Raw genomic sequence first — 12,083 nt, forward strand, 5'->3', positions numbered from 1 at the left:
GCATTATATAATTCTTTATTTGCTTGGCCCGCAGAGGCCTGATCGTTAAGACACGGTTCCCACCAGATCACTGAAGTCAAGCATCACTGGCTGCGGTCAGTGTGCGAGTGGATGAGCACTTGGATCAGCCTGCGTAGGGACAGAGGGTGCGTGCTACCGTAAACTGCTTTACCGTAGCGTGCTCGACTTCGCGCAGGTCGTTGGACTACCAAAGCAGGAAAGCCATCCACTCTGCAGAGGATCAAAAGTAGAATGGCATGTGTTCGGATCATCCTCAGGAATGTTTCCCAGACCGCCGCCAATAGCCCATTGTGCAGCTCTAGTGCGACGTAAATGAACTACAACAGCAACAATCTTTATTTGCATGAATTTCACCTGTCTTACATCATTTTCTGTCCCGCAGTGGANTGATGGCATGTCTTCGGATCATCCTCAGGGATGTTTCCCAGATCGTCGCCAATAGCTCATTGTGCAGCTCTAGTGCGACGTAAATGAACTACAACAACAACAATCTTTATCTGCTTGAATTTCATCTGTCTTGCATCATTTTCCCTCTGCTATTTTCATTTCACGTCTTGCTTACCAAACTCTAAGGAACTTTATCATGCATTCATTTTATACCAATCTTTAAAAGCTAGTCGTATACGTCCTACATTCTGCTTGTAGAACTAAATCACTTTAAAAGTAGTAAAGCTGCAAAGGAGTTAATAGTTAGGTAATGAGTGTCGCGTGAAATAAATTACGAAGTTATCTGCTTGTCTGAAGTTTGGTGCTCTTGATATGGTTTGACATCTGAATGATGTTTTAGCTAGTAGCAAGGAATAATTGTTAGTTGAAGTCTGTGTGATCGGAAATAGTAAGTGGCTAGTTTTGTACCTAAATTTTTCTGAACTTGACAATTGTTACTGTTCTCATAATAGTGTTGTGATTTTTTGCAATGTTTTGTTGTCTAGATTAATACTTTGAATATTATAGTTGTAATTAAAACGTTAATCTCCAAAATTCTGTCAAATGAATCATTTTCAACTTTGTCTCCAGAAGTAAAGCATTAAATGCAGTTATATTATGAAACTTTTTTAAAATGTCTTTTAAACATTTATTTCCCACTTATTTTAATTATATCTCATACAATTTCAATTATACTACTCAAATTTTTAATATATTTTTGAAATATTTGTTTTTTATTTCAATTTAGAAATACCCATTAATCTCAAGTTTTCAACTATCGAATTCTGCTTATAATATTGAAATAAATTGTTTATTTTATCATTTAAATGTAACATTTTTAATTTCTAGTCTTAATTGATAAAGATAGCATAGATTTCATATAACATGAATACACTCATCTGTGACAATTAACTTTTTAAAAATGATACTTTTTAACCTTTAATTTTTCAGTTTTTCAGTTTGTTAGATTTATTCCAAATGATGCGCAAATTTTTGGATTAATGCTTCAAATATTTTGATATTGGCAATTTAAATAAGTTGTATTAATATTTATTACATGTTACACTGATTTTCCACATTATAAAGATTGAATTTAAAAAAAAAAATTCTTTTTGAAAATTTCTTTTGAGAATGTTTATTGGGATTATATAACTATGTTACATTGTGTAATTGATCACTAAAATAACTTAAAATATGAATAAATTTTTTGTTTTGTTAATTTGAATCAAATCGTATTATGATTCGTAAAATAAAATCTTTAAAAGAAACTTTACTATTTCGAAGTTCATGAATCTTTTATTTTAATTATTCCTTAGCACGAAATCAGACTATAATTAAAGAAACCGGAAAGTAACTATCTCTTATCACTATAAGACTCCTTCGCCCCTGAAAAGTCTCTGGTTTCAACTCCCTAACACTTCCCATTGTTACATAAGGGGATTTGACTATGATAGCTCCCGGAGAAAGTAGAGAAAGGAAGATCGCCAACAGATTTTCAGATTTCGGGAATCAGAGTTAATTGTGGTTTTGCATTCAAAAAAAAAAAAAAAAAAAAAAAAATTGTCCGCAAAATCCTATTTTCCGTAAAACAAAACATGTGTATTTTCTCAATAGGCGATCTACCAGAGTTATCGTCATCATAATTGGCCAGACAGTCCAATGTGGGCCAATGCTTTCTTTTGAAGATTTCTCCATAATGACTTACGATTTATCTCTGATCTCCAATTTTTTCCGATTATTACAAGAAAATCAGACTCCACCGAGTCAGCCCATCTCAACCGCGGCCTTCCTCTTTTTCTTGTTCCAGTGGGTACAAAAAGAAATATCTTTTTTATTGTATTGTCTCTCATTCGAATCACGTGGGACATCCAATTCATTCTATTTATTTTTATGTACTTAATAATATCGGGTTGTTTATAAATCTTGTACAGTTCAAAATTAAATCTCCAGTTATTGTTTTTATTTACACCACCAAGTATACTGCGTAAAATCTTTCTCTCAAATACTGCGATACAATTTTCCTCCAGTTTTGTCATTGTCCAAGCTTCAAAAGCATATGTCAAGACTGGCCTGACAAGAGTTTTGCAAATTAAGAACTTTGTTTTTCTAGGAAGAAACCTGGATTTAATAAATCTTCTCAGCCCATAGACAGCCATATTTGTCAGATAGTCTGTTTTTTATTTCAGGACACATTCTGTTATCAAAAGTAATTGATCCTAAGTAAATAAAAGATAGGGGAGGTATAAAGATATTTTAAGATAGGAGTCTGGGAGTCTATTTTTCGAGAATAACATATACTCAGTGGCAAAAAATGACATTTTCAGGGCAGGAAGGGAACGAGCAATTACATCATCAACAGCAAATGCAAGTAGTTTTAGTGATCAAGTAAAAGTGTTTCCACTGGTATTGATGTTTTAATCATGAATAACTCTCTCAAGTGCAATATTAAAAAGAAGACAGGAGAGAAAATCTCCCTGTCGAACACCCTTAAATGTGTCAAAATTTTTTGACAGAGACCCCAGAAACTCAATCTTACACTTTGATTTACATTGAATCCGTCTTTCAATGTAAGTCTCATCAATTTAATAAACTTCGAAGGTATTTTAAAACTATTCATTGTTTCAAAAATATGATATCTATTGACACTATCAAAAGCAGGTTTGAAATCAATATTTGTTTTAATGTTAAATTCCATAGACTTACCTAAAATCTGACAGAGACAAAATATCTGATCTTTAATTGATTTTCCCGCTTGAAATCCACATTGATATTTTCCTATTTGTGAGTCAACGAATGGTAACATCCAGAGAAATAAAATTCTAGATAGAATTGTATAAATTATACAAAACAAATTGATACCACAACTGTTGGCCCAGGTTATAGGATCTCCTTTCTTGTGAATTGGACACAAAATGCTAAGATTCCAGTCCGTTGGCATAATCTCAGAGTGCCAAATGTCAGTAATAAGTTTAAATAAATTCCTCAACAAGGTAAGTTCACAATTTTTTAGTTCTGCTGAAATAAGATCATGTACCGAATCCTTCTTATTCTTTAAGTTTTTAACAGCCCCGACCTCCTTAATAGTTGGAGCCTCAACTTCTATGCCATTGCTGTATTCAGGTGCAAATATTTTAACACCCTCTCTATTTTCATTAAGAATTTCATTAAAATATTCATGCCATCATTTTAAAATGTCCTGTTTACCACTACCAAATTTGTTTTAGCATAGACTAGAGGTCTGTTTAAAGTCCAATCGTCTGCGGTTAATTTTCCGATAGAATGCTCTGCATTAATTAATGGATTTCAGATGTTCAACATCTTCTCAAACAATTCTTCCTCAAAGACAGTTTCCCTTTGCCCAAAGAGTTTCTTCCTCTTTTCTGCGTCTATGATACTCTTCTGCACTATTTCTTGTGTGTGCTTGAATTATATGTTTATATGCAACATTCTTTTATCCTTAGCAATGGCACAATCAATATCATACCAATCCTTAACCGGTTTCTTAATTACTTTACCACTCCGGTATTGGCTGCGTTACAGATACTGTATTTTATGAATTTCCATTTATTTTCCACAGTACCCTCACAATTCATTAAATTCAACTATTCCTTTACTTTTTCGAAATATTCAAGTCTTATCCTTTCAATTATAAGTTTGTCACACTCATATTTTTCTAACTTCTCTCCCTTGAACTTCTTTGCGTTTGATAATCTTGATCTGATTCTAGCAATAACAAAGAAGTGATCTGAATCCACATTAGCTTCATGTTAAGTTCTCACGTCCACCAAGTCTGAGTAATGTCTTGCGTCAATTAGTACGTGATCAATTTGATTAGCATAAGTGCCAAATGGGGCACGACAGGTAGCTTCATGAATATTTTTATGTGGGAAGGGCTATATATTCTTTTATCGTATAGTTTTGCTCTTTTGTGCCCTGCTTGGTATACATATACCTTTGACCCGTATATACTACACTGATATATTTTTTAGACTAAGTGCCATTGTTTGGCATACCCTGACTGTAATACAAGTGAACTTCAAAATTAATAAGGCTGCAATGTCAGAAATAAAAGCCAAAGTTTATGTGCCTCACACTTGAAGAAAAGAGATTATTTTAGATTTTATATATCATCTTGCCGTGAAGAATCGTTCGGGCATAACAACGGAGAAATAACTTAAATACTTTAAGTTATTAAACTTTTTTAAAAATGGATAATTTGGTAAAAATTTTCTACTTAAATGTGAATGATCAACTTCACTACCTTATTCCCCTATTATTCAAATTTTTATGAGCCCAGATAATGCAGCATTAGACTAAGTTTTTAAATATTAAAAAATTAGACCTCTAATGGTTTTAATCTTCCCAAAACTGCTTTTTTCTCCATTTTGTGCCAATTTCAGAGTATGCTTAGCCAGTGCTAGCTTTAGATAGGCTTAACTTGTACTAACAATCATGAGTAACTGTATTAAGCTTACAGCTATTATGAAAATAGGATATTTTTCTCCAAAAAAGAGTAATTTCATATGACAGCGGAGATCTAGAAAGACAGCCTTAAACCAGAACTCTTCTGGACCTCTTACCTCTAGCCTTACTCAAGAGTTACAAGAACCAGTTATGTGAGAAAAGTTTGGTTTTCGATACCATATCAAACTAATTTTAAAATTGTTATAAGTGTGTAAAATAAGTAACTCAATTTTTTTAATGCTAATCATTCTTTCGAAATTATTTTATTGAACTTTATTTCTGATTATCTGTACAATGAATTTTGATAACCTGCCAATAAATTTTTTTAATTACCTTACAATATTTTAGGGGAAGATATGAACAATTTTAAATCGCGAGCTCGAGCGCTTAGTTCGAGTACTCCCATTCAAAATAACGTAAAGAAATTCGTATCTGATGAAGTATCCATGATACACATCGACGTTGCGTCTAGTTCTGCTGGAGAAACGGAGCCAGCTAAAATGAAGAAAGCAACTATTCTAGATATGGTCATTGAATCAATAAAAGCTGTAGGTAAGTTATGTTTAATAGGTTTATATTTATGAATTTGATTATTTTATGCATTAATTCTTCACATTAAGCAAGAAAAATAAAACCTGGATTGTGTTTAGTTTAATGATTCCTAAGTAGCACCTAATATTAGATAACATCAGAAAACCAGTAAAATCTAACGTTATCTTGCACAACTTTCTAGTGTTAGGAAAAGACAAAAGGTCACGGTTTATTTGTATTATAAAACATTAGATTCTATACAAACTAATATTATCTAGCACTCACCAAAAAATTATTTTCCATTTGTTTTGATGCTATATAATATTAGATTTTGTATTTTCTGATATTATCTTGCGTTGCATTTTATTTTTGGAGTAAGCAAGGGGAAGATTTGAATGGTAGTTTAATAATTCGGAAATATAATTTTACTTAATTTACTGTATTGTTGTGAAGCAATAAAACATGGAGCAATAGTTTTGTCATTCCACGCATTATTTACTTAGCAATACAGAAATACTGAATTAAAATTTATCACAGAATTCAGCTACCATCCATTTCCCTCCCTCTTATTCCAAAGTATATTGTGACCAGTTAATTTTTTGGAATATATATTTAAAATTTAATTAAGAAATAATACTTGAGTTGCTAAACTTTCATTGATATTTTTTCTGTTCTTTATACAATGAGTGTTTTGATAAATTTTACATCATTAATCATTTTTTAGAAATGAACCAATTTAATCAATCTGGCTAATTGTATTAATTCTAGTCATCTCAAATTTTACTCTAGCCATTTATAATTTCACAATTATCATATATTATTCTTATTCTGAAATTATATAATAAAAACCACAGTATATAATTATAAATTTAAATATACATGTGAATTGAGTGAAAATTTTAACCTTAAAAAAAAGTTTTTCCCCCTAAAATCCAGAAATAAAATAAATTTTTAAATCGTCTTTTTTTGTAATTATTGACAATAAAGAACATAATTTTAAAAAATATTCAAAATACTTACTTCAACAAACATTCTTTTCCACTTTTTTCACTGAAACTAAATGGAGAAATACTTGCATAACTTTATTGTTTTAGTATCTGAAATTTTACTTAAACACCTGAAACGAAACCCAAACACAGCGTAGAAATTTTTCAGGAAGTGAAACCAGGAGGGAATGTAATATGAAAATTGCCAAAAATATTTTATGATGCAAAAATAAATTTACTCGGGCACATCAGAAAAATTCCACAATTTCATAATAAATTAAAGGTGCTACGCACTAAACAAACAATCTTAGCCAAAAAATTTACATAACATTTTAATTCAAAACCAAAAAAGTAACAAATATTATAGTTCATCTAAATTAAATTTGCACAAACATTTGTATTCGAAACTGAGACGAAAAATATTAAAATTTTCATATAATCTCTTAAGTGCTGCCTTTAGTATGAATGGCTACAATTACGCTTTTAAGAACGTTGACATAACAAAATAGATTCTTGTTTAAAACAATTCGATTGCCTGTATTTTCCTGATAATAGATAACGCGTTATGAATATAAAAAGGTTTCAGAAAAAGTAGGTGTAATATGTAAACATTTTAAACAGAGCTTTATATAAAAAGAAAATTAAAAAAATTGAGCAGAGGTTGGAGTCAAGTTTCTGGTATTGATGAATTAGCCATAAAAAACTTTATTATGCATTCAAAACCGAATAATTCGAAATGAAAGTAATAAATACAATGCTAGTAGTATAAATACTCATTAGCTAGAGTCAATGTGTTTAACGACAATGTTAATATAAAATTGCTTTCATTATCTTGAAAATTTAACCAAAGAATTAAGTAACCAAACTTTAAATATATCTGTTTTCATAATACTTAAGTATTACTATGAAAAATTTTCAGCCATTATATCTTATTAAGTCTTATTAATGAACATATCATATCTGCCAACCCCTATTTTCTAAAATTCCAAAGATTTATTACGAAGTTTCAGAATAAATACCACACTACAGTAGTTAAGAATCAAAGAAAAAAAATCATGACAAACATTATTTCACAACATAATTGTTTTATACTAAAACAAAACGCAATGTAAAAATAAGCTTATTTCAGATATAAAAGCAATATATACTTACCGTTACTGTTTAATAAAAACAATAAAAAAAATCTTTTGGTTAAATAAAACTTAAAAATACATTTCAACACATTAAATAATTTTAATTTTTTATTATAAAATGCAACAGTTGGACTATGTGCTTTTATTATATTTTTAAGTAAAAATTTTTTCGGAAACTTTGCAAACTTTTCATGCAGTTTTATTACTTCAATTGGAAGTTATTGTATACTTGCAACTATATTTCCGAGCTATAAGCCGGGGAATCTTCAAATGGTTTTTTGAAAGATTGTATAAAATGATCATCAGCAGTTGCTAATATGTATATGACGCAAACACACACACAGTAGGGATGAATCACACGGGTATGCGCCTTTCTTCAAACTTCTACACAACCAATAAGAGGACTTTCAGCTCCGACAGATTTAAAGTCCACCTTGCAGCATATACACACCAGTTTTATTTTCTGGTAGGATCGAACTTACGACCCCCAGTTTTCCACCAGAGTGTGTCATTTTCCATTTGCAGTGCCTCGCAGCCCATCTCAAAATTGAATTGTTCCTTCCTGGTAGATTAGCTAGTTAATCCAACAGACGAAGCTAAAATCAGAAGAGAAAAAATTTTAAACTTTACAATGAAAACACTAAATTTAAACTATTAAGCATTGAATATTTATTAAACTTAAATTATTTAATTTGAAAATGTTTTTAAGAAATGCCTTTAAGTAAGATTTTGGGTACATTTTTTATATTATATAGAAAGTTTTGTAAAAGCGTCTTGATATTTTTTCAAGTCTTGAATCATATTTTTCAGGTGAACCGAGAAAGGGAGCTTCATATCAGGCGATAAAAAAATGGATAAGTGGTTAGTATCATTTTTTAAAGGATTTAAATTGATAAGTTTAATTTTAGAACAGAAGAAAATATTCAGTAGTTCCAAGTTGCAGTTTCTTTTTATTTATACTCAAAAAAAAAATGTTTATTTTAATTGAAATTATTCGCATACTTTTCTCTGTAAACTAAAACAAAAAAAATTTAATTTCCTCACAGTTCGAAAAATTAAGACTCCTTATTTTAACTATATTTATGTCTTTCTCCTACTTAATTTAACGTTTAAATTTTAAGATATTTTAAATTTCTTATTTCAGACAATAAAGAAATTGATTCGATACGTCTGAAGGTTTTATTGAAGATGGCTCTGAAAAAAGGTATTGATCAAGGAATTTTAGGGAGGCCGTTTCGCTCAGCAACAGTTGCTGGTGCATTAGGATATTTTAAGCTAGTACAGACGAAGCCTGTTAAACCTTCAAAAACGGCTGTGAAAAAAACAGCAAACAAGATATCTGCAAAAAAAGCTAAATCTCCAATTCAAGGTACAAAAGTTTCAAAAATGCTTCATGAATTGCCTGCAATTAAGATAAAGCCCGTAAAAGCCCCTTCTAAAGCAAAAGCTGCCACTGGGAAAAAAATTGCAAAGGAATCTCAAAAAAAGATTGAGAAAAAAACAGCAACTAAAGCTACAGCTACGAAGAAGCCTGCTGTGAAAAAGCCTGCTGTGAAAAAGCCTGCTGCGAAAAAGCCTGCTGGGAGGAAGCCCGCTGCGAAGAAGACAGCAGAAGCCGCTACAAAGGTTTCTTCAGAGATTGAAGCAGAGAAACCCTCTGAAAAAGCACTTTTAAAAGCTAAAGTTCAGAATAAACCTGAGAAAAAAGCTACAGCTACGACGAATCCCACTACAGAGGTGCTTTCAAAACCTGCAGCTGAAAAGCCTGTAAAAAAAGTACCCGTGAAAGCTGATGTTAAGGAGGAAACACTCGCAAAGAAAGCAACAGCTACAAATAAACCCACTACAGAGATGCCTTTAAAAGCTGAAGCCGAGAAGAAAAAAGTGCCTTCAAATACCAAAGAAGGGAAAAACACCACAACTAAGGCAGCTTCAAAAGTGAAAGCTTCAAAGCTTCTTGATGAAAGTATTCAGGAGAATAATTTAAATGATACTAAACTAGAAAGACAGGAGCTATCTGATACAGAGATAGATAATAGGAAGACTCATAAGCGAATGTTCTTCTCGTCTGATACTGAGCTTGAAATTTCAAAGAGAGAAGAAAAAACTAAAAAAAAACTTAAAAAGAAGTTGCCCATTAAAGCTAAGAAAGTTGCTACAAAAATTTAAAACATTCACGAATTTTTAAGATTATTAATTATTTTAAATATTTTGAGATTGAAAACTGAAATTTAATGCTGAGAAATTTGTTTGATCTGAGTTTTGTAAGCATTAAGAATTTTAAATTTTATTAGATATTTTATTTACATGCTGTATTTTAAGAACTGTATTTGTCAATTTCAAGATTTATTTAATAAAACTTTTGCTATTAATAATGGTTACTAAATTTTCCTGTTTCTCTACAAATTATTAATCGAAAGTTTAAAAATCATAGTTGAGGATGAATACAATCCAATACAAAAGTATAGTGTGTGTTATAAACTAATCATTGTATCAATTTACCATTTTTATACAAAACTAAATATACGAAGGATTTGATGTTTGGTTTAACGAAAAATTCTCTTCAGCGATAAAATGACTACAAACTTGGCTTTCAGTGATACGGTAGCAATCGTAACTTGTTTTGTCAATAAATTTGGAGCACTTTGGCTACTTGGAAAGTGATCAAATAACTTTTTGAGATACGTCCTATTTGTCAATAAAATGGCATTGAATTCTGTTTATAGTGGTCAGGAAATGATTGCAATTTATATTTTCAAAAAGCACAGAGCTCCAATAGAGGTTTTAGTATTCTAACCTGTCCCCCTCCCCGGAAAGTGGTAAAAATTTCGATGGTAAGTTACCATTGTTACAAACATGATTGATTGATTGATTTTATTGAAATTACATACATTTGCTGACTTGTGTGCTCAATATATAGGCTTATAAGTCATTGTCAAGTAGAAAATACAGATAGAACAATTCAGAGAAAGACATCACAAAGAATACATCCAGGGTTACGGCGGGATTCGAACCCGCTACCTCCACGCTTAACAGAGCGTTTGGACCGGCGATACCGCTCGGCCAGGGAGGCCCCGTTACAAACATGAGAGTTAATTCAATTAATAAATGCAGTAAGCAATAAGAAAACTTACAGAAATTCATGGAGAACTGTCACAGGTTTTCCAACATTCTCAAAGATAAGAATTTTTTTTTGTTATTTACATTGATTATTATTTTTATACTGTATTGAGTTTTTAAATGTTTTTGTATTCTCAATAAAAATTCTTCAAAATTCCATGTTTTTTAATGGGAATACTAACTTGAGATCCACAATAAAAATATTTTTCTCTAACTTTTAGAAAAACTTTAAAAAGCATTACTCAATGGACTCCCAGAAAGTTTGAATAAAAACAAATATTTTTATAAAATTAGAATGAAAAAAATAACTTATGGGTCAGGTAATTTTTTTAACAAAATAATTGTCAACAATAAAACAGAATCTGCAAAATTTTCTAAGTATGGCTCTAGGATCACAAAATATAAGGTTAGAGTTAAAAATCTTTCATAAAGTCAATTGAAAAATTTTGATTTCCACTAAAGAGATTCTCTGCAAAAAATGACTATAAACTTAGCTTTCAGCGATTCTGGAGCAATCATAACTTGTTTTGTCAATAAAATACAAGTTTAATTTGGAGCACTTCGGCTACTTAATAAGTGATAAAATGGCTCTTTGAGATATTTCTTATTTGCCAATAAAATTGTATTGAATTCTGCTTATAGTGGTCGGGAAATGATTGAAATTTATATTGTCAACAAGCACATAGCTCCTGTAAAAATTTTAGTACTCTAACTGGTCTCCCCTCCCCCTCGGAAAGTAGTAGAAGTTTTAATCGCATGTTACCAATATGAAAAGGAGTTAATTCAATAAATAATAATGATAAATGCAGTAGGTAGTATGAAAACTTATGGAGAAATTTATGGAGAACTGGCACGGGTTTGCCAACATTCTCAGAGATAACAATTTTTTTTGTTATTTACATTGATTATTAATTTTGTTTTTATACTGTGTTGAGCTTTTATATGTTTTTGTATTCCCATAAAAATTTTTAAAATTCTGTTTTTTTTATGAGACTTGAGATCCACAATAAAAATATGTTTCCCTTTTAACAAAACTTATGAAGAGATTTAACATTGATTTCAAATAATAAAAGAATTTGGTATTCATTTTTTCGTGTAGGTGAGTTTAGCCAATATGCAATCCCGCGGGAAAGATTGCATACTAAAGAACTCTACATTATCTACATTTCAAAAATTTAACTATCATTATCTTGCTACAGAAAATATCCCAGTATTTTTCAAAACACATAATCATCTTAAAATAACATTGTATGCAGTAGATTTGTAATAAAATATAACATTGCCCTATTTCAAAAAACAGGTTGGTACTTTTTTTACGACACACTGAAGCTGCACAATGGCCTGTTGGCGACGGTCTGCGAAACATCCCTGAGGATGATCCGAAGATATGCCATTGCAATTT

At 30.8% G+C, this 12,083-nt stretch overlaps 2 protein-coding genes across 2 annotated transcripts in view; one reads left to right on the top strand and one right to left on the bottom strand.

Moving 5' to 3' along the window:
• LOC107452630 (uncharacterized) overlaps nt 1-12,083 on the bottom strand; it is a 479,485-nt gene that overhangs the window by 398,011 nt on the left and 69,391 nt on the right. The gene's annotated exons all lie outside the window — the stretch shown is intronic.
• On the top strand, nt 476-9,936 carry LOC107452635 (protein B4). The gene is made up of 4 exons (XM_043054226.2): nt 476-856; nt 5,260-5,463; nt 8,372-8,422; nt 8,706-9,936. The coding sequence occupies exons 2-4, from the start codon at nt 5,268-5,270 to the stop codon at nt 9,728-9,730; spliced, it is 1,272 nt and encodes a 423-aa protein (XP_042910160.1). The 5' UTR covers nt 476-856; nt 5,260-5,267; the 3' UTR covers nt 9,731-9,936.

Source organism: Parasteatoda tepidariorum, chromosome X1 (assembly GCF_043381705.1).
Source record: "Parasteatoda tepidariorum isolate YZ-2023 chromosome X1, CAS_Ptep_4.0, whole genome shotgun sequence".
In the NCBI taxonomy this organism is placed as follows: Eukaryota; Metazoa; Arthropoda; class Arachnida; order Araneae; family Theridiidae; genus Parasteatoda; species Parasteatoda tepidariorum.

What these genes read in the sequence shown, in the direction of transcription:
- LOC107452635 (XM_043054226.2), top strand. Translation starts at nt 5,268, where the DNA reads ATGAACAATTTTAAATCGCGAGCTCGAGCGCTTAGTTCGAGTACTCCC. An exon ending in TGAATCAATAAAAGCTGTAG is followed by an intron (nt 5,464 to 8,371) that starts GTAAGTTATGTT and finishes CATATTTTTCAG; the next exon opens with GTGAACCGAGAAAGGGAGCT. An exon ending in GATAAAAAAATGGATAAGTG is followed by an intron (nt 8,423 to 8,705) that starts GTTAGTATCATT and finishes TTCTTATTTCAG; the next exon opens with ACAATAAAGAAATTGATTCG.